This window comes from Mustela nigripes, chromosome 2, assembly GCF_022355385.1.
Source record: "Mustela nigripes isolate SB6536 chromosome 2, MUSNIG.SB6536, whole genome shotgun sequence".
Classification (NCBI taxonomy): Eukaryota; Metazoa; Chordata; class Mammalia; order Carnivora; family Mustelidae; genus Mustela; species Mustela nigripes.
The window spans coordinates 170,930,448-170,957,453 of record NC_081558.1 but is presented as its reverse complement, the minus strand read 5'-3'; the positions used below and the strand labels follow the sequence as shown (position 1 = coordinate 170,957,453).

At 35.5% G+C, this 27,006-nt stretch overlaps 1 protein-coding gene across 4 annotated transcripts in view; it reads left to right on the top strand.

Annotated features, from left to right (window-relative positions):
- The window catches only part of TFG (trafficking from ER to golgi regulator), a 33,302-nt gene that overhangs the window by 2,677 nt on the left and 3,619 nt on the right, over window positions 1-27,006 (top strand). For 2 of the 4 annotated variants that reach the window (XM_059392084.1, XM_059392086.1), the window contains exons 2-7: window positions 1,418-1,644; window positions 4,764-4,847; window positions 11,519-11,665; window positions 16,052-16,219; window positions 19,812-19,940; window positions 26,315-26,413. In XM_059392084.1, the coding sequence (XP_059248067.1) occupies window positions 1,461-1,644; window positions 4,764-4,847; window positions 11,519-11,665; window positions 16,052-16,219; window positions 19,812-19,940; window positions 26,315-26,413 (811 nt within the window). In that variant the 5' untranslated portion in view covers window positions 1,418-1,460. Of the gene's footprint in view, window positions 1-1,417; window positions 1,645-4,763; window positions 4,848-11,518; window positions 11,666-16,051; window positions 16,220-19,811; window positions 19,953-26,314; window positions 26,414-27,006 lie in introns of all 4 variants that reach the window. The other 2 variants (XM_059392083.1, XM_059392085.1) reach the window with 1 other exon arrangement.

The following is a 27,006-nucleotide window of genomic DNA, read 5'->3' as shown; positions in this document are numbered from 1 at the left end:
AAGGAAAGAAAAATATTATTAATAAATGTAATCTCTTCAGAATATGGCAAGGAGGACTAGAGACATTCATTTAAGGAATACTTGGAAGGACATAAATAGGGAATCTAATCATAAACGCCACTAAGGTTTGGGGAGGGGTGAGTTACAGAATATTAAGAGACAATAGTGCATGGTCTTATGAGAAAGTTCTGGAGGATGTCACTCATTTGCCTTTTCTCCTTAAGTTCCCCAAATAGGAAAACTAGAAAAAATACTAGTGGTCTTTTTTACTTTAGAGAGAAAAATTTGAGACTCTGTTTTAGTGTTCACACATGCTTTTCAGGGTTATCATTTAGTTATAGGTTAATACTGTGGAAGCCAGTATTTATTTGTCCTTCATGTAACAAAATTCGTGACAACCATTACTAGGCACTGTTCTAGACTCAGGAATCCAATGAACAAAACCATTTACTTCTTTATTTTTTAGTAGGAAAGATAATGCAAAGTTAATAAATTCATAATGCCTGGTGGTGATAAGTGATTTGAAGAAAATTGTAGCAGGGTAAGAAAGTGAAAGAAGATCCATTTTAGTTTAGCTTTAGGTAGTCAGTACAAATCTCTAAGAAGTGACCATTTGATCAGAGATCTGAATCATATGGGAATTGTGAAAAAGACTTATGACAAAGGGAACAGCAAGTGCAAAGCCTTACATTGAGGATTTACTTAAAATATGGGTGCAGCAATGAAATCAGGGAGAAAATTAGGAAATGAGGTTAAATAACTTGGCTAGGGGCCAGAGGCCAGATCATGACCTTGTAGTCCTGTCCTTTACTAGAAGTGAGCTGTGACTCTATTGGGAGATTTTAAGCAGAGGTATGTTAGATTTTATTTAACAGGATTACTCTGATGTTGAGGATAGATTAAAAGCAGGCAAAGGTAAAAAGCAGGCAGACCACATAGGAGTCTTTTGCAGTAATGCATGCAAGAAATGCTAGTGGCTTGGATCAAGTTGGTCGCAGTAGAGATACTGAAGGGATTGAAATGTAGAGATTTTAAAAGTGGTGGCAACCATATTTTTGGGTATTTCATGGACTTTTTGAAAAAAAATTGTGAACAGCTAGAAGGAAGAAATTGTTACTGAGATAGAGAATATTACAGGAGAAGCAGATTTTGGGGGGAAGATCAGGAATTTGTTTTTAGATATCTTAAGTTAGAAATCTAAATGGTAATGTGAGATAAGCAGGTATGTGGGTGAATGCTAAAAATTGTTTTTAGGCACAAAATAAACTTATCTCCAGACCATTTTAACCTGGAATACTGGAACAGTAAACCTCTTTTGAAGGCCAGAGTTTCTTAAAAGATTCTAATAGTAGATTTCCTTTTCAACTTTTTAAGATAAGTTTTTATAGCTGTTTAATCATCAAAACCATTTTATCAGTCTTTCCCTAGAATTGTATACCTACAACATCCTGGAGTCCACCATGAATGGACAGTTGGACCTAAGTGGGAAGCTAATCATCAAAGCTCAACTTGGGGAAGATATTCGACGAATTCCCATTCATAATGAAGATATTACTTATGATGAATTAGTGCTAATGATGCAGCGAGTTTTCAGAGGAAAACTCTTGAGTAATGATGAAGTTACAATAAAGTATAAAGATGAAGGTAAGATTAAAAGTCTGCGTATTACTTATGATTTTTTTGCTTATCTTTTGTTGAACTATCTCAATAAAAATTTTGTTCCCTTCTGTAGTAATTGAGTACCCATTTAATTTAATTGGATGTTCATGTAGTTAATTATAATTCTTTAATAAGTTAAATAGCTATGTGATTTATTATTAGAAATGGGGCTTTAAATGATAGAACTTTCATGTATATTTTTACAAGCATTTTTTTTTCTCTTTTGCTCATGCAATTCTGGCTTCCTTTTTTGCTTTTAAAACCACACTTTCACTCATCAGTAGGTACTGAATGAAAAAGATTTTCGTGGCCAACTAAGTGAGAAAGCTGGTTGAAACAGAAATGTGTTTCTTTACTGCAGCAATCTTTAGAATGTGTAATATGCTGGTGTACATTGTCAGTTTATAGTATGCAGTGTCCTAGATTAATTTGACCACAAAACAGTTTGTACAGCAGTGGGTTTTACATGACAGATGTTGCATCAAACACAACAGATCTTTATTTCATTTTTTTATACCTGTCTTCTTTATAAACATCTTTGCTGAAAAATTGTGCTCAGGTGGTTACTAGCTTCTTTCTTACCATTGAATTTAATTTCAGTCTGTTTCCCCTTGTTTTCAGTACTTGGCATTGCTACCTATACCATCTTTTTTTTTTTTTTTTTTCCCTTTAAAGATTTTTATTTATTTATTTGACAGAGAGAGCAAGGAGAGAGGCAGGCAGGTTGGGGGGGTGGGGGGCGGAAGCAGGCTCCCTGCTGAGCAGAGAGCCTGATGCGGGGCTCCATCCCAGGACCCTGACTGAGATCAGGACCTGAGCCAAAGGCAGACGCTTAACCCACTGAGCCACCTAGGCACCCACCTATACCATCTTTTTAAAAATACTCATATTCCTAAACATCTCTGCCACTGCTGTCCTAGTTTTATCACTGACAACTGCTTTTCTGTGTCTCTGTGTGCTGGCTTAAAGTAATGCCAGCTGATGATAAGAGAAATCTCAAAATTTCAGTGGTTTAACATTCAGTGAATCATTTAGAGACCGAGGTTGACAGAAACTCTGTTGTGTTCAACACATGGCTTATAAGTTCACCTTGAGCATTAACATCCAGCTGGCAGATGGAGGAAGACAGAGTGTAGGGGATTAGGTGGGGGGATTGTAGTCTCTAGGCCTTAAGGTCATGTATGTCATTTCTCCTCACATCACATTGGCCAGACCCCAGTCATGTGGCTCTGCTGAGATCTCAGTGGCTAGGGGTATGTCCCTGGTTGGTCCACTTTCCAACAACCTACACTGTGGAAGGAGAGTATAAATCACTGATGATCAGCTAAGCTGGCCATTTAACTACAGGTGTAATTCTTTTTTTTAATAAAGTATGATCTAATATTACCCAAACCTAATTTTGAGAGTTATCTGTTTTAAAGGACAGTAAAGGAGACAGTTTCTTCCTGTTCTCTTCCCTAGTATAATCTCATCTATTAACAGTACATTGATTTTCATTTCTAACTTGAAAATGTGTGCCTTAATTTACTTCATACTTGGTATAACTTAAACTGACCTCATTATTTATCTGGCTTTCTCTTAACTCCCTTATTTTTGTTTAGGGCAGGGGTTGCCAAACTTTTCTTTAAAAGATCAGATAAAATCTTAGCATTGTGGGTCATTTAAGGCCAGTATTTCACCTATTTAAAACCTTTTAAAAAATGTAAAAACCATGCTCAGTTCACAGTCCTATAAATAAGAATTTTGACCATCAGTCTCAATTTGTGGACCCCTTTCTTAGAGTATCCTCATTGTTGAAAGAATATTCTCCACATCCAGTTACCACATTGAATTGCTTTTTCAGGGTGTTTCTAAGTGTTTTAAATTGTACAGATTTGTATTCCAGAAACTGTTGGGTACTAGGGTAGAGGACTGGCTTAGGTAAAGTTTTTGCTATTATGTATATTCTATTTCTGTTGTGAGTTTCAGAAAATAAGGTAGTTAGAGAAGGTTTCCTTTTACATATATACTTTATTAAAAATATGTTTAGAATCCCTGAAGTTGAACATGAGATAACGTTATAAGAAATGGGTCTGGTTATAAAGATCTAAAAACAATGATAAAATTCTCAGTTACGCCATTTGTTGCCACCTTTGTTTAAAATAAATCTGTAATCAGTGTTAAAATTGGTGTAGCAGAGCATCCTTGGAGCAGCCTCCCAGGACAGAACCGACATCCTCAAGCCCCCAGCCTACCTATGTCTGTGAAGACACCTGGCACAGGACCCTGATTAGCTCCTTGCCTGTGGCTGCTTTTCTGTTCTTGTTCTCTCTAGAGAACATTTTCCTCCAAGCCCTTTGAAATCTTTTGAGACAGGCAGCTGATTATAATACTCTTTTTTTTTTTAAAGATTTTATTTCCTTGAGAGAGAGAGAGAGAGAGAGAGCGCATGAGAGGGAGAAGCAGAATCCCTGCTGAGCAGGGAGCCCAATGTGGGACTCAATTCCAGACTCCAGGATCATGACCTGAGCTGAAGGCAGTTACTTAACCAACTGAGCTACCCAGGCGCCCATTGAGATCTAGGAGATTACAGAATCTTGTGTATAACATGAATATTTTTTTCTAGGGAGAGTTCATAGTTTTCATCTTAGTATCAAAATGGTCAGTGATCCTTTTAGTTACTATTATAATAGCTTTCCCTCCCTTTATATTAGTGGTGTTTTCTTGTACTTAGGATTAAAATTTGAACCTTGAGAATCTGTATTTCTTTAACTTTTGGTAAATATATTTAAATTTTTTGGAACAGAAAGATTTTAGTCTAAACCAGTAATCTGTTATTTTGCTACCATGAATATCCTGGTGACTTGTAAAAGATGACTTAATATATTAATCTTTATGTTTTGGCTCTTCTTATGGGGATATGATAAATAACTTTGCTATAAAAGTAGTAAGCAAAATTGATATGGTATTCTTTTGAACAAGTGCATCTTACCTAGATCATTTAGTGTTTATTTAAAGTTTTTATGGTAGATTCTCATTATGTTCTGTAATCTTCATTTAGATTCTAATTTAATGTATACCTTGGTTTATACTGACACAAATCTGAAACTTTTTTTAAATTCCAGATGGAGATCTTATAACAATTTTTGATAGTTCTGACCTTTCTTTTGCAATTCAATGTAGTAGAATACTGAAACTGACATTATTTGGTAAGTGTTAAACCTTCTAATAAATTTACTGTATTGTCCATTGTATTTTTATTGAAGTCTTTTTAGCTTTTCTCCTTTTGTTTTTATTTTTTTTAAATATTTTATTTATTTGAGAGAGAGAGAGAGTTAGCACAAGTGGATGGGAGGGCCAGAAGGATTGGGAGAAGCAGACTCTGCAATGAGTAGGGATCCTGATACAGGATACTCTGGACTCAGGGATCTTGACTTGAGCTGAAGGCAGACACTTAACTGGCTGAGCCATGCAAGCACCCAGATTTACTCCTTTTAAAGACTCAGAATTAAGTGATAACTTATTCAGCTATATCTGAAATTTTGAATTATTAGGCCTAACTATATATTTGACGATTATTAGAAGATTTGAAGAGTAATAGAAAGTAGGCATGTTTAAATTCTCCCTTCTGCTCAGTACCATATGTAGCAGCGGATGCCACTTATAGAAGTATTTACAGGTTTGAAAATAATACAGGGTTAAAACTATCTTTATTAAGTTTTAGTTTTATTAAGTTTATTCATTTTATTATTAAGTTCTTAGTATAGATAATTACCTTTTATAACATGCTTTTACTTCTCAGGACTTAACGTATAGGCCTCATATTGTAGACATTATTTTTTCAGGAGTACTTACAGAGTAAATTATAAGTAGTTTTGATAAAAATGAATATAAGATTAATTATAATCTTAAGATTTTGTTTTCTTATTGACATTCACAAATTTGTGAGGTGTAACTTTTTTTTTTTAAAGATTTTATTTATTTATTTGACAGAGATCACAAGTAGGCAGAGAGGCAGGCGAAGAGAGAGAAAGGAGGGAGCAGGCTCCCTGCCGAGCAGAGAGCCTGATGCGGGGCTCGATCCCAGGACCCTGGGATCATGACCCGAGCCGAAGGCAGAGGCTTTAACGCACTGAGCAACCCAGGTGCCCCTGAGGCGTAACTCTTAAGGGGATAAAATATTGAAATGATTACAGAGTTAAAGTGGTAGTATGATTATGTGAAAAATAAAATCTAGGTTTTTTTTCTTGGATGTTTTGTTTAAATTTTTAAAAAGTTACGTGGCACTGAACCTTATAGTCCCATGGAACATGATGTTGGCCAGTTGGTTTAATTTGTATTTATTTCATCTCCATCTAAGAAGGCTGAATGTGATTCAGATTTTAAAATGCTAATAAAAAAAATTAAAACTGCGTAAAAAATTTTTTTAGATAAAAGGTATCATTTTACAATATTGAGTCTGAGGTAGTTAACCACTGTTGCCTGGCTATCAGGAAGGTTTGATAAACTGAAAACCTTCCTTCCAGAAATACTGAGGACATGCTAGATCAAGTATTACAAATGTGTTTTTTGAAGTGTATACTTGACTTGATTCAGAGAGTTAAGAGAAATGTCCAGGGACCAAAAGATAGATGGAATTAAAAACCAGGACCAGAAGGACTCAAGAGCTGAGACTTGGTGCACTTTTGGTCGTGATGGTCAAGGTTTTATTCTGCATAATCTAAGGACTAATGATTTGGTGTTTACATGGTAGAGACCTTGGGTCCTAGACCCTCAGTGAACTATACTCTAAAAGTTGTAAAAGAAAAATACCTCTTCATTAATACAGGAAAAGTCAAGGAATTGATACCAGAAACTCTCATACCCTGGCACTGTTGGGTTTGTGAAGTCTCCCTTAAGGATTTCTAACTGTGTTCCCTAAGTCCTGGGTTTAAGTTTAAACTATCTGCATAGTTTGAGAACTTGCAAGCCCATATACTACCATTAAAAAAAACAAAATAAAAAACAAAACCAAAACAAAAACAGTAAGAAGCAAAGGCAGAAGTCTCTTAAAAGGAGTATGTTCTCAATTCAAGTCACAGGCTTCTGGACAGGATCCTGTTGATAAATATAAGAGTTCAAGTAAGACATGTGAAACAGTCCATGTAAGCAAGAAACAATGGCCACAGCTAGTAGTAGGAGGAGACTAAGAACTTTAGTTAATAGAAATGTTCATATATAAAATATGCACTAAAAGTTGAGATGTAAGAGGATAAAGAAGTGTAAGAACAAGGCACTATGTAAAAGGAATAAACAGATTTTATTTTATGTTTTTTTTAAGATGATTTATTTATTTATTTGACAGTGAGAGATCACAAGTAGGCAGAGAGGCAGTCAGAGAGAGAGGAGGAAGCAGGCTCCCTGCTGAGCAGAGAGCCCAATGTGGGGCTCGATCCCAGGACCCTGAGATCATGACCTGAGCCGAAGGCAGAGGCTTTCACCCACTGAGCCACCCAGGTGCCCCAATAAACAGATTTTAAAAACAAATCAAGGTAACTTTTGGAAATGAAAAAAATAATCATTAAAATTAAATACAAAGTGGGGAGGTAGAACAACAGAGATTAGTCACAGTTGAAGAGAGAATTAGTGAACTGAAAGGTAGTCTAAAAAAATTACAGAATCAAGCACAAAAAGAGATGAGGAATATGAGAGAATTTGAGAATGAGAAAGTCCAGCCTTTTCCCATTAAGACTTTAAAGAAGGAGAAATGGGGAGTGGAAATATTTCAGGAGGTAATGGCTAAAGAAATTTTTAGAACTATATAAAAGAAGTAAACTATCAGATTCAGGAGGCACAGTGAGTCCTGAGCAGGATAAGTAAAAAGAAAACTCCACTGTACATACTATCACAAAAGTGGGCAATATGTTAGGCAAAAAGATCTTAAAAAGTAGCCTGAGAGAATAAGACTGATCACCTACCAAGCAATTAGACTGTTGGTAGACATCTTCATAGTAATAATTGGAGCTAGAGACAGTAAAGTAACATTTTCAGACTGCTAAGAAAAAAAATAACTGGAAAAGTAGTTGTCTGTAGTCTGGTAAGCTCGAGGAATAAAGGAAGATAAAAACATTTTCTGGGCTCCTGGGTGGTTGAGTTGGTTAAACGACTGACTTGATTTTGGCTCAGGTCAGGAGATCCAGCCTTACATTGGGCTCTTTACTGGGTGTAGAGTCTGCTTAAGATTCTCTCTCTCCCTTCCCTCCCCCCATACTCAGGTGCTCTCTCTCAAAAAAATAAAAATAAAAATTTCAAGAAATTTTAAATAAATGCTGAGAGTTTGCTACTTGTGGGCCCTGTTAAAAGAATTTTTTAAAAATAGTTTTTCAGCAAGAGGGAAACTGAGTCCAGAAGAATGGTGAAACATGCAAGATAGTGTGAGCACATAAACTCATTAACACATAAATTTAAATGGGCACTGATTATAAAAAGAAAATTAATAGTTTTAGGAATATAAAAACAAGATGGGACAAAAATGCTGATTATATGCAAGACAGGAGGGGATGATAGGAATTAAAATATTTTAAAATTGTTTGGGAAGTAGATACTAATTAGATTTTTAAAAATTGAAGTATACATGTCTGAAATGTAAGCGTGATTCAAGAAAGACTAGAAATAACCAGTAGGGGGAAAAGGAGGAAAGAATACCTGGTTGGTTCACTAGATGATGAGAAAAATAAGCAGAGAGAAAACTTGATAAGTAGAAAGCATGAAATACTAACAATAACAATACATATAAATGGACAAAATGTGCATGTCAAAAGATAGCCTCTGCCTGGAGTTAAACAAAATTTAGTTACATGCTGATTATAACTGGGTGATTGACATCAAAGAGGGCATGTGATATGAACCCTGGGTATTATATGCAATTGATCAGTTACTGAACACTACATCTGAAACTAATGATGCACTATATGTTGGCTAATTGAATTTTAGTTAAAAAAAACACAGTAAAATATTATGCAAAGTTTGAAAGCAGAGGGCTAAAAAATACACTAGACAAACTCAAGGCTAGTGGGTAATAATAATAATAGAATGGACTCTAAGTGAAAAATTCATTAGTAATAGTCACTTATAATGATAAAAAGTACAATTCACTGGGAATATATAACAATTCTGAACACTAACACAGCATAGCCTTAGATTTTTCCCTAGGGAAAAATAAATTCACAATCATGGGAGAGCTTTTATGCTCTTTTCTTAGAAACCGGTAAGGCTTTTCTGTCAGGATACAGAAAATTCAAGTAAATCAAATACAGGCTTGGTCTTACGCATCTAGCGATCAGGGAGTGTAATTTTTTTTTTAGTACATGTGAGCATTTATAAAAGCTGATCATGTAGTGGTTTTTCCAACAAATTTCAATAAATATCAGAGAGGAGATATTTATTCTCTGATTATATTCTAGAGATTATATTCTTTGGCCTCATTAGAAATCACTGGACAAAAATAACACAAATTATGGGACTTTTTAAGATAAAAATATGCTTTTAAGTAACAAGTCAAAGAAGAAATTATTATTGGAATTAGAAGTAATTAGTTATTTTAGAGTGTGCAAAGGTAAACTTGAAGGGATATTTGTAGCATTCTATACAAGAAGGACAAATAAGTTGGAAGAAATAATAAAGAGCAGAAGTGAGCTAGAAGTTGGGGAATTGATAGGATCAATAATTTTGAGAGGATACAAGGTAGCAAACCCCTTTTAAGATTAAAGTTAAGAAGAAAGAAGGCACAAATAAACAATATGAGGGATGAAAAGGGGCACACTGCAGATTGCAGTGAGGGAGAATAAACACCATGAACAATGGGATGTTCAGTAAAAGTATTTGGAAAGGATTTTTCATAGCTTGGGTTTATGTTAGATGATTTTGGATAAGGTTCAAGGAAGTGCAGCTTGCCTTAGATTGTATGTTCTTGGGAGGTGGGGATGGTCCTATGATTGGGTATCTTACTAAGTCTTATGCGGAAGGTGGAGGAATTAATTGAGAGTAAAGCTTCAATTGGTAAAACAGCAGCAGTCACTCACTTTAGCCAGGGGAATGTTGGTCATTTTTGTGGTTTGGTCACTGCTCTTGTTTTGTCTGAGTTCTCATGTGATTATGCAGTGGCTCTGTTCTTGTCTTCATCTATCACAGTCACAGAGTGATCTTTTCTGACTTGTTGGTATTCTTTGAAATTGTTCATGTTCACCAAGAGAACACTGCAGCTTACTTGTGAGTGCCAGCCAGGCCAGCTTCTGGCAGCACTTAGGGCTGTCTTACAGGACTAGGCCAGTTCCTGCTTGTCAAGAGTGCTTTTCTCCCTTTTAGATATTAGAGAAAACCCAGTAGTACCCTAAAAAGCAAGTAATTGATGTAGGTAGGAGGTTGTATTGAACTTCCTCATAATTATATAGAGAGTACATAAAATAGGGTTGTCTTCAGAAAGCTTACATTGATGGTTTGATGTTTGCAGCTTACCTAATGAAGAATCCTGGAACTTTTATTTTCAAATGGATTTCCTTTTTTAATTTGTTGCCTTGGGAATTTGTATATATGTATAGTGGCAATGCATAAAGCCTTTTAGTTAAGTTTAATTTTGGACTCCTGTCTTGAAGCTTGCACTTAGAGCCTTGTCTTACCTTTTTTTTTTTTTTTTTTTTTTTAAAGTAACCTTAGTGGTGATAGTCTTTGTTGCTGGATAAAGGATTTCTTTTTCTTTTTTTCTTTTTTAAAAGATTTTATTTATTTATTTGATAGAAATCATAAGTAGGCAGAGAGGCAGGCAGAGAAGGGGGAAGCAATCTCCCCGATGAGCAGAGAGCCTGATGCGGGGCTCGATCCCAGGACCCTAAGATCATGACCTGGGCCAAAGACAGAGGCTTTACCCACTGAGTTACCCAAGTGCCCCTGGATGAAGGGTTTCTTTTATTTTATTCCTTTTTTAAATTTTTAAGTCAGCTGAAAGTCATTTCAACCAACTGAGGTAATGTTGCCTTCATTTAAAAAAAAAAAAAAACAACCGGGGCGCCTGGGTGGCTCAGTGGGTTAAGTGTCTGCCTTCGGCTCAGGTCATGATCCCAGGGTTCTGGGATCGAGCCCCGCATTGGGCTCCCTGCTCAGCAGGAAGCTTGCTTCTCCCTTTCCCACATCCCGTGCTTGTGTTCCCTCCCTCGCTGTGTCTCTTTCTATCAAATAAATAAATAAAATGTTAAAAAAAATCCGATTATTAAATAATTTCTGACTTTTTGTGGTTTATATACTGCTTTAGAAGTAATTACTTTGAAGGACATTGGTGATTTGGATTCATGAAGTCTGCATTTTTTTTTAAATAGGTTACTTTTTAGGTCAGTTATTTTAGGTGCTATTTTTTTCCTTTTTTTAGGTCAAAAATAGGCAAGAGGGATGACAGATCTATCAGTCATGTTGCATCTTTTAACATATATGTATAGAATAAGGTGTTTAGGTGTTTATAATATTACTTCAAGAATACAGCAGAGTAGTGTGGGAGAAAAATGAGCTTTTGAAGGTACATAATTTCTGCTAAAAATATATTAAAAATATATTAAAAACTTAAATTAGTTTATTATAGTTTATCCTAATAGAACTTTTTTTTTAACCAGTGTGATCATGGGCCATAGATGTGCATCAACAAAGACTGATGAATATTTATTTTTTCCAAAAAGTAAATTATCAATAATAAAAAAATCCTTAAAAAGAGTTATCATTTAAATGACATCATTAGGTATCTTGTTTTTGTTTTCACTTTTTAAAGAAATTACATTTATTTTTCCTTATTGCTTTAATTGTGTTGATAGATTATTTAAGAACATTGCCCAATTTTAAGCAAATTAATCTTTTGTTCCAGTTAATGGCCAACCAAGACCCCTTGAATCGAGTCAAGTAAAATATCTTCGTCGAGAGCTGATAGAACTGCGAAATAAAGTGAATCGCTTGTTGGATAGCTTGGAACCACCTGGAGAACCTGGACCTTCCACCAGTATTCCTGAAAATGGTAGACTGTGAATCCCTTTTATTCTCTTTATGTCTTTTTTTAAAAAATTGGCTTATTTTGATTCTAATAAAGTTTATAGTATTATGTAAGTTTCAGGTGTACAATATAGTGATTCAACAATTCCATACATCATCCAGTGCTCATCATGACAAGGACACTCCTTAATCTCCAACAACTGTTAAACCCATCTCCCCTTAGGTAACCATCAGTTTTCTATAGTTAAGAATCTTTGTTTCTTTTTTTTTTTCCTTTGCTCATTTGTGTTCTTTCTTAAATTCTGTGTATGAGTGAAATCATATGGTATTTATCTTTCTTTGACTTTTTCTGCCTAACATTATTTTCTATAAACTCACATTTTGTTTGCAGATTTTTTTTTTTTTTTTTTTTTTTTTTTACTTTTTAAGTAGGAGTAGGTTGGCACCCCTGATGTTACCTTTTCTTATTCTTACCTCTGTGTTAGTATTCAAACCTGCGGTTCTTTAGGATTACTAGGAGATTTTATTTTGCAAATTTTGGGATCTCATCATAGACCTACTAGAGGGCAGGCCCCAGGAATCCTATTTTTAAAGTGCTATCTGGTTGATTCCTTATAGCTAGTCTTAAACCCCTGGATTGATCTCTGTCAAATAAATAAAAAATCTTTAAAAAAAATCCAACAACCCTGGGTTTATGAATAGGTCAGTTTTCAAACACCTTTGACTCTTGAACTGTTTTCATTGTAATAATCAATGCGTCTTAGGAATTGCAGTTATTTCATGAGTTTTATGGGGCATATGAAGTAGTTTTATTTATTTATTTTTTTGAAGTAGTTTTAAGTAAATAATTTAAGATCACTATGTTCAAATGGTATATTGTAAAGTTTATCTTTTTTTTTTTTTTTTTTAAATATTTTGTTTACTTAACAGACAGAGATCACATGTAGGCAGAGAGAAGGGGGGAAACAGGCTCCCTGCTGAGCAGAGAGCCCGATGCGATGCCGGGCTTGATCCCAAGACTCTGAGATCATGACCTGAGCCAAAGGCAGAGGCTTAACCCACTGAGCCACCCAGGTACCCCTATAAAGTTTATCTTAAATGTAATTTCTAATCATATGCAAAGATAAACTTTTTTTCCCCCATTTTACAGACATGTACTGTTTATATTAAAGCAAGATTTATTGACAAATTTGGAACTGACAATGTTTTTGGACCAAATATATTTAACAGTATAGACTGGAGTTTATGTATTAGGACTTGAAAGTAGATTAAAAAAAAAACTGCTTTCTTCAACTTTTTAAATTAATTTATTTTTTAAAAAAGATTTATTTATTTGACAGAGAAAGAGACAGTGGAGAGAAGGAATACAAGTAGAGGGGAGTGGGAGAGGGAGAAGCAGACTTTGCTGAGCAGGGAGCCGGACACTGGGCTCAATCTCAGGACCCTGGGATCATGACTAAGGGCAGACGCTTAATGACTGAGCCACCCAGGCGCGTCCCCCACCCCCCTTTCTAAAATATTTTATTTGTCAGAGAGAGAGTGCACACACAAGCAGAGGGGGACAGACAGAGAGAGAAGCAGGCTCCCCACTGAGCAAGGCTCCTGACTCAAACCCATGACCTGAGCTGAAGGCAGATGCTTAACTGAGCCACCCAGGCCTCCCAAGCTTTTTTCAATTTTTAATATTCTTAGATGTTGCACTTAAAAATCTCAAGTGTTTTTGTCTTTTTTAAATTTTTGTGTCTGCATTTAAATTATATGCTTAAAATCATCTGTATTATGAAATAGTGATTTTTTAATAGAGTCTGGATGACTGTATATAAGGGGCTTAATAGAAGATGATTTTGTGGGAAAGTAGCATTTTATAATCCCTTGCAGCTATTAGATTCGTAGAGATTATATTTTTGGCTCCATTTAAATTTTGGAGTTTTCTTAGTTTAGGTATATTGTAAATAAAGCTTCATTTTCTATAATTTTATTCTTCCTCTCTCCCTCCAGCTATGTGAAGTTTTACTAATAGTAGATTCTCAATAAATTTTTAGTGATTAGTAATTTCTCCTTCTACCTCTGTATTTCAGAACATATTGGAGATGTGCTGGAATTCTATAATAAAACCTATGTGGCCTTTTTAATCATGAAACTTTTTATATTTTAGATTAAAGCATATGGCCTGACAGAAAGCTCCAACTTTAGGTCAAGAATCTGAAGGAAACTTTTGACCATTTTGTCAGAAGAATTCATAGTTGCTGACACAACAGCATTTGCGGATAATTTCAGGGGATTTAAGCATCTGTAGAATGTTAAGAAACTTAGATAAAAATTCCATTGTAGCCAGTACTGTGCAGAAATTACCTGTAGTAGCCTGTGTTCTGCTATAAGGGATAGAATTATAAGCTTTTAGGTTTGGTGAAGCAACCTTTCTGTTCTCACATATTTCTTACCAATATATTTACTACTTCTCTTTATTAACCCTTTATTTTCATATGTTTTATTATTAACTTTTCACCTATGTTAATGTAAAAGATATTAAAACTGGTTTCCTCTCAGCATTTTGTAAATTATACCACATAGAGTTTTTCTGTGTCTGGCCTCCTTTCTTGTCAGGGTATCCTGTTGTAGTTATCTAATGAGTGAGTAATACATTCTGTGCTTTAATTTTACAGATGGTTGTCATTTATTTTTTGTTTCCTCTTCTGTGCTTAGGAAGATCATTTACCTTTTGACCATCTACTGCCTTCTTTGAAGCTTCTAAGCTTTTAGAACATATCCTGACTTAACAATCAGGAAAATAGTGTTGAATAAACCAGAAAAATCCTACACCAGAAACTGCAAGTCTGGTCTAGAAAATATTGTTGCCAGTCAGTTGTCGGTATTCTTTAGAACAATGTGGCTTGCCCTTACCCAGAAATATGTGGTTCTTCAATGGTCTTCCTCCCATGTTCTTCAGTGGTTTACCTCTGCAGGTTTTTGGATACTTGCTTCCTCTCTGAGGATTATGATGTAGGCTGCCTTGGATACTGGATTGACCTATTGCAGTAGCTATAGCAGCAAATGGGCTAGTCGGAGCTACTAGTAGGTTAGTGTGCCTCTAGTATTGTGTTTCCTGATGGATTTAATTTGTAGTAAGTGGAAGGGTACACAGGTAGTGGAAGGTAGTAGTGTTAGAGGGGATAGCTTACAGATTGGTGTGATATGCTTTTGGCATGTAGCCTTGGAATTAGGAATTAGGAAGAAAATTGGTGAGGAAGATGAATAACTTATTTTAAAGGAGTACTTACTAGAAGTTTTCTTCCAGCAGTGGAAGAAATATTAGTGTAACCAGTGAAATGATAGGAATGAATATGAGCTACAAGCCCATGTGTGCTTATATTCTACTTGGTACTTAACAGTTTTTCACAAGATAAATTTTGTCTTGATCATAGAGATAATAACTGATGTTCATACTTCCGTGATAACAGAAGAAAATTGATAATTACTGAGTAAATGGTTAGCAGTATCCCTCTTTGTTTACTTATTTTATTTTTGATACCTTTTTAAAAAAATTTTTGTTACCTTTTTGGTTTCAGGTTCCTATCTATATATTGTGGGTTTACTTGAATCCCTTACCTTTCACAATGTAGTTGTACAGATGCATGTTGAGTACTTTAGTATCCGTAGAAGAAAAGCATGGTTTTAAATTTATCATGCTCATGTTTAAATTATTTTTCTATTTAAAAAACATAATTCATTATGGAAAGATACGCAAAAGTAGACACAGTACTCTAATAAATCTTGAGAACCCACCCCCAACTTCAGTAATTATCAATCCATAGTATCCGTCATCTAGACTCCCATACATTTCCACCCCTATTATTTTGAGCAAATCTCAGACATACCATTTCAACTGTAAAGTGTTTTAAGGAGACGTAGCAAATTAAAAGGATGTGTTTAATGTATTGATGGGCTTGAGGTTTCCATGTAATTAATAATGAATAGACAAGTAGAAATAAGACATAAGAGTTCATTTCATAACTTCATTTAAGCTTCTTTATCCTTTTGCAAATTTAAGCATTAGTGTTCAGTATATATCTGATTGTAGGATATATGTAGGTCATGGGCTCCAAAAGAAGGGGCAAAATGTTTTTCTCTGTTATGGAGCTTGTATTTTTTTTTTCCTCACCTAATAATTCTTAGGGGAGGAGATAAAATTTTTTTGAAAAAACTAGTTTTTAAAATTTCTTTTTGATCCTTCTTTCTGATTTTAAAAATCAAGTATGAAGAGGAAAGTAAAATGAACAATTATGCTATATTCAGAGATACTTTTGAACATTTCGGACTGTATGCACATATATTTTTCCCTATTTTGTATTTTTTTTAGGCTTCACTAAGTATAGATTAAATGGAAATAAGTTTTTGTTTATTCCTCTCATAGATACTGTGGATGGTAGGGATGAAAAGCCTGCTGCTTCTGATTCTTCTGGAAAACAGTCTACTCAGGTTATGGCAGCAAGTATGTCAGCTTTTGATCCTTTAAAAAACCAAGATGAAATCAACAAAAATGTCATGTCAGCGTTTGGCTTAACAGATGATCAAGTTTCAGGTAAGTTAGTTCCTCCTTCCCATCCTTCATTCCCTCTCGTTCCTTCCATCTCCTTTCCTTCTGTAATAGGGTAATAGCTACAGTGATGTGCGTATATCTTAAAGGTTCAGTTCAATAAATTTCTACTTTTGTATATACCTATATAAAACACCAAGTAAGATCAAGATCTAGATGATTTCCAGCACCTGGAAAGCTTTCTTAAAGTAGAACCCTACCCTTAAAAGAATAACCACTGTTGGTTGTAGGTAAATTTTATCAAAAGTGGAATTCAGAAAGTTTGTAATTTTTTTAAAAAATCTGAACCATTTCATAATCTTATTTCAGATTTGTTGTAGGATTTAAATTGTATTTCATGTCTTCTCTCTTTGGATATTAAACTAGAGAAATTTAAATTTAAATGTAGATTTTGGTTAGAGTGCTTTTGTGTGGAAACTGCTCTTATATGAGTGGTTTTAACCTTAAAACAGTACCTATACTATGATTGCTTCTTTTTATTTTTGGCTATAATTTCTTTAGTATGTTTTCTGCTTTCTCTCTCTTTAGATTCTGATTACACATACAGCTCTGTAATTTTCATTTGAATCTTTGTATAGTTTATTTTTTTTGAGATTCCTTACCTTTGCATTAAGACTATATCCCTTTAACTCCTGCATTTTTAATTCTTTAAAAATATTTATAATTAAAAAAAATAAAAATATAATAGCTGCTCAGTGTTTGTCTGCTTTATCCAGTATCTGGGCCTTTTCGGAGTGCACTTTCTTTTGCCTGTCTTTTTACTCTGAGTATGGGTCACGTTTTCCTGTTTCTTTGCATTTCTGATAATTTTTTATTGAAAACTAGACATGATGGTTAATATGTTTTAGTGACTGATTTTTTGTTACTGTCACTCTGGCAAGGAGTTAACTCGTTTGGATTCAAACTACTCATTCTTTGTCCCCATGGAATCTAGCAGCTAACATCTCTGCTCAGCCCTTTTAACTCTTGGTGCTGCTTTTTTCCCTGAGGCCTCTTATGTGTCCACCTCTGAATTTTGTGGCCTGCTGAGGATTTTAGGCAGAGCTTATATGTAATTTGTAGGTCTCATTCCTTTGGTGGCACTTTTTTTTTTTTTTTTAAAGATTTTATTTATTTATTTGACAGAGAGAAATCACAAGTAGATGGAGAGGCAGGCAGAGAGAGAGAGGGAGGAGGAAGCAGGCTCCCTGCCGAGCAGAGAGCCCGATGCGGGACTCGATCCCAGGACCCTGAGATCATGACCTGAGCCGAAGGCAGTGGCTTAACCCACTGAGCCACGCAGGCGCCCCTGGTGGCACTTTTAATCCAGGGATTTTTCCCCTCAAATTTCTAGCTAGTTGGCCAGCCATGAAGTTGACACTCTGGCTTTCTGCTGTTGTGGCTGCAGAGGTCAGAGCTTACAATTCTTAGTCACTGTAATTCCACTGGGGGTAAACATTTCTGGTTTCTGCTGACATTTGGTTGACTTCCAGTGATTTCAAATAGTTGTTTTCTTCTGTTTTGTCTAGGGCTTTTGTTGTTACCTCTGACCATTTACTTTGCCATTATTAGTAATTGGAAATATAGGATTCAGTCTATAAATTTTATTTTTCTTTGAGACTTTTATGTGACTATTCACTAAAGGGAATTATGTGAAATTCTGGAAAGACAAAATGTGTATATGATGTATGTTCTTTGTGAATGAAGACATCACACAAGTGATGCATCTGAAAAACACTTTTTTAGAGCAACTGAAATTTGAGTTAATGGTATGGCTTCTTAATACTTAAGACTTCAAGAAATGGTGGGTAGAGGAGTCAATAGTTACATATATATATATAAAGTCAGGCTTAAAATTTTGATTAGAATATAGTATATGCCATACCAGAATAACATGATTAATATGATTGACATTATTTGAAGGACATTTTTCTAGTAGCCATGGATGTTGAAGTAAGAAAAACTGTGCACATAGAAAATGCCAGGATGCTTTCTGATTATTCACGTCTGCTGTTGTGAAAAGCTTGACTGCCGTAGTGAATGAGGACATGGGAAGGAGGAATAGAATATTCTAAAGATAGGATGGGCAGCATTAACTAATAGGTTACATACAAGAGAGAAAAGAGGGATCAAAATAACGTACTGTTTTAGGTCAGTAATGCAGTGTCTTTTGTAGGAGACTAGATGTGTGTATGTACATTATGTAAATATCAGTAACATGTGTGCTTGGCCATTTTACTCTGGTAACCCATCAGTTTCTCTTGCATTACCAGTTTTTTCGCCTAGTTCAGTTCTCATCAGTACCTGGACTACCATTGGCCAGCTACACAATTGCCTAATACAGTGCTAAATTCTGGGATCCACCAGTGCAGAGGATAGAGGTTTACTCTCAGGGAACTTAGCTAGTAATAACAAGTCCCTATGGGGAACTTACTAAATGGTCATCACTTTCATAAGCTCTTAGGCTATAATCACTGTCATAAATATTTGCTATAAGCGCTTGTTAGCTCCTGATCCTTAATGAAGTAGTAGAAGTGGGTTATTTCTTTGTACAGATGAGGAAACTGAGGCACAGAAAGAGATAGTGTGTCTAGAATCTGAGAGCTAGTAAGTGGCAACACTGGCATTTGAACCTAGGCAGTCTGGCTCCATAGTCGGAGCTTTTAACCACTCTTTTGTATTAGCCAATAGAGAGAACTTACAGGAATAAACATTATCTGTAGTTGTCTTTGGAGTGTCGTCGTTGTCACAGGATTGGAGCTCTAGCTAACTTTTTCCATTTACTTCTTTGTTCATTACTTTAGAAGAATTTGAGTGACTCCAGGAATTTGAGAGGTAGTCTTTGAAAGGCAGACAAAAAGAATCAGAAAGGAGCCTGGCCCAAAGAGCTTGTATAACCTAAGGGAAAGATGGGAATTATTCACAGATACAAAGTAGAAGTTGTAAGGGTCATAATAAAAGTATACTTTATGGAAGTTCACAAGTGGAAAAAAGTATTCATGGGTTAAAAAGGCTTACTGGAGTAAGTACTTGCGATTTAAAGAACATCGAATTTAGAAAACATGAAAATGGGAGTGTAGGGAACAGTGATACATGGAGGGAGAAAAAAATATACTGTGGGAGTAGGGAATAGGTTAGTTTCAGCTGAAGGAGGCTTATAGGAGGAGGAATTGTGAGATATAATGTTTGGACCTTTGAATACTATACTGGAGGGTTGAACTTGATTGTGGGCAATGGAGACCCACTGAAGAATGAAATACTTTTGGTTGATCTACAAAATAAATTAGATGGCATGAGGTAGAGGATAGTGGTATTGCAGAGATGAGTTTTGATTTTTGCAGGGGGAGTTCAGGACTTAGGAATATAATACTCTTCATTTTAGAGGGAAGGGTTTCCAGTTGTAGTTTTGGATTCTTAAGAGAGTGGAGCAAAGGAAAAAGCGAAGTATACACACATACACTGTAAAAAGCGGCACTTGTGGTTATGCTTATTCTCTAGTACTTTACATTTTTAGTATCTTTCAAGCAAACTTATTAATTGAGCTTGCTGTGGAAAGGTCTTGTATTAGAAACTAAACTGGCTTGTCATGACCGTTTAGGGCCACCCAGTGCTCCTGCAGAAGACCGTTCAGGAACACCCGACAGCATTGCTTCCTCCTCCTCTGCAGCTCACCCGCCAGGAGTTCAGCCACAGCAGCCCCCGTATACAGGAGCTCAGACACAAGCAGGTCAGAATGAAGGTAAAATAGAAATAAGAGCACCTCTTTGGGGAGGTAAATGTGCAGAGATGTTTTTGGCAGCCTTGTCGGTGATGGTAAAGAGCTTACATAAGTATTCGTGCTATGAATATGATTGTAAAAATTTTTGATTTACTGATATGGAATGCTTTTGGGTTAAAAGTCAGTATGCTTCTGATTTTTGAAAAGAAAAAAAACCCCGAAAAAGTGCTTATGTGAATATAAATACATGGCAGAAGATCAGGAAGGAGTCATACCAGTCACCAGTCAGTGGTAACCAGGGGGCCACAGGTGACCCACTGACGTGGCATTTCATTTTGCCTAATACTTAAGGTGCTGTTTTATTTCTTTATTCCTTCCCTTCTTGCATGTTTATTATTTTTATAATTGGAAAGATTTTGAAAATAGAGGTAGAGCAGAACTTAAATGTAGTTCTTTTGTAAGATAAATAGCCCTTTAAATTTTTGTGCAATTAGCAATATGACTTTTGTGGAAAAAAAAAAGCAGTGTATTTTAAATCAAACTTGTTTTTTCTAAATGATGTGTCCTTGGATGAGCAATTCAGTCTCTCTGGGTTTTAATGTTCTCTCACTGTCAATTAGCAAAATTAGACAAAACTAGTGGTACTAAAAGACTGTCTCTAGTGCCGATTGAAATATAGTTGAAAGCTCACTATTTAAATAGGTAAAAGGCTCATTTCATTACCATGGTGGAAGGGGATTGAGAGGCCACAAGCTCAGTATAGCAGGCACTGAAGTTTAAAACTATATACATTCTTCTACTTTAAAACAAACACCAGGTGGTGCTTTAACTTTTATAAAGGGACCAAGTGGTGGTATGGTGTTTTCTTAGCATCAGAAATAAGTGACTGATTTTATCAATCATATTTAAAAAAAAAATTATAGTCTAAAATGAACGAGCACTTCCGTAATAGAGTCCTAATCATTCTGTGGCTGTATTTTAGAGTCGTCCTGCTGGATGAATTCTAGGCTTAGGGTCTAGCAGGTGGCAGTTTGCTGGTAAGTGGGAGGAATGTCTTACTGCTTCAGCCTCTTCTCAACCAAGTTGATAGTTTTCATTTTGTATTAAGGTGAAACTGCCCAAACCGGAATAAATGGAACTGAAGCAGATGTAGGCTGAAGCGGAGGCAAAGCAGAGTTTGGATATGATGGGACTTAAGTTGTTACTTAAATTCCATAAAAGGGGGCTTGGAATTATAAATATTTTTTCTAAGAACTTTAATCTTAATATGTCCTCACTTCAGGTGAACTGACATCATTTCTTTTTTTTTTTTTTTTTTAATCCCATCTTAAGCGGTATATACTATTGCAGAATGACAGTTGGAAGGATAATTGTACCAAATAATGTTTGCTTATTCACTTATAAAGGAATGAGATTTAATGCTCTCTCTTAATGTCTCACATTATTTTATTGTGTTTATCTTAATTAAAAATTATTTTCAAATAGGTAAAAATTTTAAAATATAAGAGGTTGAACAGTGAAATTTAAATATTGTCTATCCCACCTCTGATCTCTAGCAACCAGGTTCCTTTTTCCGGAAGCATCAAGTTAACACTGTTTGCTATGCACTAAATTCCTTTAGGATGGCATTAACTGTGTGCCTTGCTGAAACTGTTTTTTGTTTTTTGTTTGTTTTTTTTTTTAGTTTAACATACTCTATAAAAATTGTACAGTTATTAGTAGGTGATGTCAGTCAGTAGCTTTCGGGAGGTGAATCTGTAGAGCAGTGTTGTCCAGAAGAAATACAGTGGAAGTCATAAGTACTTTTTTTTATTTATCACATTTAAGAAAGTTTTTAAAAAGCTAAAACTAATGTTAATTATACATTTTACTTAATGCAGTATCTGGTGTATCAACATGTCATTATTAAGAAGCTTTTAATTTTTTTTTGAAGTTTAAATTAATGTTTTACATCCTATTTTTTTACTGCACATTGGAAATCTAGGGTGTGACACTACTTAGAAACACTTCAAAAACCCATACAGGATGTTTAGTTAAGACTAGCTGCATTTTGGTGCTTAATGGCCATATGTGGCTGCTGCCTGTTGTATTGGATAGCACAGCTCTAGGTTAAGATGTCAGTTACTTACAGGATAAATTATATACTATTTTAATGAATACTTTTTGACATATGCTATATAGTGAGTCCCTGATGTCATCACCAGTTAGATCAGCTACTGGTTAGAATTTGAATAGAATATTTACCAAAAATCTATTACTAATAATAGGTTAACATAACAATCTCTTAGAATAGAATACGAAATAATCTAAAAACAAATCTGAATTATTTTACTTAAATACCATAAAAGGGATCTTGGAATTGTAACCCCCCGCCCTGCCCAAGGATTTAAATCTTAATATGTTTGATTAAAAAGATTAACAGAATGTTGAGCATCATGAAAAGAAACAAAGCGGACATTATTATCCTTTTTCATGTAAAGCAGGTACCTCTGTTACTGGAAAACTATGTGCAGTTGAGTAGTTGCCAAAAACATGGAAGTAAGTGTTGAGGACACAGAGAAGAGCATTAAAAAAATCATCAGAGACCAGGAGGTATTGCTGTTTGACAAACCAAAAAGGTGAAAAGGATATAATTAAAATATGTAAAATCCTGTGACAAGATAATATGACCTGAAGAGTCTTTTAAAATCACGTTTATTACATAAATTTTGAAACCTAAACAGAAGTGGAACTAAAATAATGAACTTGTGCATCCATCATGCAGCCTCAACACTCACCAATGTCTGGGATTTCTTTTTTCATCTATTCTTCTTGCCCTGCCCTCCTTTTTTAACTTGCTGGGGTATTTTAAATCCAGTCCTCCACCTTATTTCACTCACCTGTTTCAGTATGCATGTGTACTGATAACCCTTTCTTTTAACATAACAACTGTGCTATTACATATAACAAAATTAAGTGATTCTTAATCATTACTACTATTAATCATACAGACTACTATGTAATGATAGTAATGAATTTCCTTAATTGTCTCATAATTACCTATTACAGCGATGGCTTGTTCACATCAGGAATATAACTAGATTTACACTTTTCATTTGAGTATGTGTCTTTTATTTTTCAGGAGCTGTCACCGCTACATGTTTCCAAAGTTAAAAACTATGTATTTTAATAATCTGTTGCTATGTAACAATTTATCCCAAAACAGATGCTTCAAACTACAAACATTTATTTATTATCTCATGCAGTTTGAAAGAGTCAGGGATCTGGGAACAGCTTGGTTTGTCTCCGAGTCTCCTGAGATTGTAGTCCTCCGAAGCTTACTCTGAGCTAGAGGATGCACTTACTTCTAAGACGACTCTTTCACATAGTCGTCAGGAGGCTTCGTTCCTTACAGGGACCTCTCCTAGGCTGCTTAGGTGACCTCATGCCACAGTGCTTTCCACCAGAGAGTAAATGAATGAGCAAGAGAGAGTTAGGGTAGCTGTCTTTTATGACCTGCCCTCAGAAATGTCATGATTTCTATAATATTCTGTTAATGTGCAGGTCAGCCCTATTGAGTACAAGGAGGAGATTACACAGGGCAGTGAATGCTCATATGTTTATGGCTTATTCTTTGCTCTTTTTGTATTCTGAAGTTAATCTTGCATTTCTAAAAATGAAAAGGATACATGGGCAGGAGTCTTGTGCGAGTGCTCTGATGGGCAGGGGCTAATCCCAGAGGCTGGTACCACTCTGCGTAACAAAATGCAGTTCCAGGAGTTTCACAAAGATTCTCTGCTTCACCCTAGTCTCTTTCTTCCCTTAGGTAGTAGTTTTTATTATGTTTACTTTATTCTAGTGATTCTTCCTAAAAATATAATTCATAAAACATACACACACACATACACACACACACACACACACACACACACACACGTATATATTACTCAAAACACAACTTACTCTAAACTATGTCTCTACCTTGCTTTTTCACTTAATAATCTATCCCTTAGCTCTCTTCTCTTTTCCTTAGCTCGCTTCTTATGAGTATGTGAAGTTATTCTTCTGTTTTTACAACTAAACAGACTTTTTTTTGTAATCTTATCGATTTATTTTTTTCAGTGTTCCAAGATTCATTGTTTATGCACCACACCCAGTGTTCCATGCAATACATGCCCTCCTTAATACCCACCACCAGGCTCACCCAGCCTTATCCCCCCTCCCCTCCAAAACCCTCAATTTGTTTCTCAGAGTCCATAGTCTCTCATGGTTCGTCTCCCCTTCCGATTCCCCCTGCTCACTTCTCATCTCCTTCTCCCAGTGTCCTCAGTAAACAAAGACTTCTTAATTACACTTTTAGCATATTGTGACAATGTCTGTTTTGGACTTGAATGACGTAAATAAAAGGAATACTTTGTGTAGAGATAGTAATAAACCTGAAACCTTTAACCCCAGAGGTGGCATTTTCGTAATGGGTTTATAGGAGCTTAGGAAAAAAATAGAATATGTGCTTGCTTTAAGAATAGTTAGTATTACCTGTCAGTTTTTATTGAGGAAAACAATTAGGCTGTAAAATCACTAATGACAACAGCCTATTACATGGAGCCTTAATCTCAGCTTTTTTGATGATACTTAAGCTAATATTTATATTAAATGAGATAATGTATACAGAACTTCTTTTGAACTAAAGCTGTAGAGTTTTGCCTGCATTCCAGTGAGGGTTCATATTAGCTGCATTGACCCCAGGTAAATTGCTTAATTTTTCTATACCTACAATAGGGATTGCTAGTAAGGTTTACTACCCCCACCGCCATGTACTTATTACCTGTTCTGTTCTTTCCTCTTTTTGTACTGTAGATGTAATCATTTTGGTTTCTCAGAATTAGAACCTATTATCATACTGTTGTATATATTTTTCCCTTTTGATTATATTTCTGTACCAGATTCTGATTACTTTTGTTCTGAAATTTAGTTATGAACTACAATCTAGCATTAAAGTGGTATCTTCCAAGGTAGTTAACTCCTGTGCTACCTTTTGTGCTCTCTGTAGGTCTTAAACCATTAGGAAAGCATTTAAGAAACTTCTGTCAGTTTTTTTATTGTTGTATTTGGGAAAAGAATAGTTAAGTGTGTGTATATATATATATACATATATATATATTTAAGTAGATTTATTATATATATATTTATACATACATACATACATATATATATATATATATATATATATATTTAAGTAGATTTTATTTCTATCATAAAAAGCAGACAACTGCTTGCTAGGAACAAAGCTGGCTGTAAATACGGGCATATCTCATTCAGTGCCGCAGTACATAGGGCTGAGTGGGGAGCCCAGTAGAGTGAGCTCTGTCCCTTGATTTCAGGCTGTGAGTGCTAGCTGCCTGTGGTACTTCAGTTTGAGTGGTGGCACTAAGATAATGGGACTTTTTCACTTGTCCCTTTCTGCCAGAAATAGGCTATTTATGCATAATCTTTTAATTAACAGCAGGTAGTTTGAATATTTATGAAAGAATTAGCCAGTGTATAATTGAAGATTTAAATATTAGCTATTAGAATGCAAGTTTTATTGCTAGTCTAGGTATTAGATCTAGCTGAATCCACTGTCAGGACAAGAATAAAGTAGTAGAGATGAGAAAGATGTGGACCAATAAATCCTTGGTTGTTTAGAAAGCACGCAAGTGGTAACAGTGTCCAAAGGTTTTTCTGTAGGAACTGTGATCACCTGACCCCCAAATAGGACTCTCATTTTCCAGTATACATCCCCAGTCTTAAACAGGTCTGCCATGCTCAAAAAGTGTACAGTGAGGGAACATTCAGACTTTATCAGATTTCACATGATGGGCGAGGCTGTTCAGATGATGGAAAAGCACACTGTTGTCAGATGCTACAGGTGTCTTTGAGGTCGGCCATGAAAGATGTCTCATAGTTCCTTGTTACCAGAGTCTGTTCATATTGTAACAAAGGTTAAAACCTTTAGAATAAATACAGTGTTTAGGGAGAGATGTAGGAGCTATCAGTTGTATTTGTTCCTTTCCTCAGATTTTTATTTCTTGATTTTTGACTTGATTGATTTTTACAGAACATAAGCAGTACCTGTCTGTTGGCAGTGAGGTTTGAAAGCTTTTGTTTCTCTGGAATTTTTGAGTGACTACGCTGCTGCTGCCGAGTTCCCTGCAGTTCCCTGCAGTCGGTCCACAGCACAGCAGCTGCGTCTGTTCAGTTGTTTGTTCTTTGTTTTGCAGCGCTTCAGTGGGAACAGACACATCCTTGGGTCTTGTTGCTGAGTGTATTTATGTGTTTGGGTAGGGAGAGAATTAAATGTGCTTTAAAAATATTTCTCTCTGCCAAATGAAACCTACTTCTTTCCCTTGTCTTGTCTTTTTTAGGTCCGATGTACCAGCAGTACCCGCAGCAGGCCGGCTACGGGGCCCAGCCCCCGCAGGCGCCGCCTCAGCCGCCGCAGCAGTACGGGATTCAGTATTCAGGTGAGCGCGGTTCAGAGGGAGGTGACTCATTCGATGTGAGCTGTTTCTGTACTCATTACACTTTGATCCTTTCCTCTTAACTCCTTGATTTGTAGTACTTACATTGTCATAGGAGGTGTTAAGTATTTCTTTGTGGGTGGAAATACATTTGTTTATTTTTAAAGTTTTGTATTAATATTTGTTAGCATTTCAGTCAACAGTCACAGTAGATGATTTTTTAATAACTTACAGTTTGAAAATATTTGTAGCACAAGCTATCTTATACTGATATGATCTACTTACCTCTTGGGTGACTCAGAACAGCAAAAATTTAAGATTTTTTCAACCATTGTATGTCACATGTAATTCTATTGTATTGTAAAAATATTAACATTTTCCTCATACATGAAAAGGCAATCTTAATAAATAAGAACTAAATTATGCTACTTAGGTTTTTAAATCTCCAGGAGTATGTGGGAATACAAAAATAGGCCAAAAAAATAAACTTGTGTCAAATGTAATCCGGGCATCTAAGAATATTGAATGTAGGCATTCTGGGTATTTTCTTTTACCTTCTGTCCACTGAAGATTATCTAGATTTAAATATGAAATCT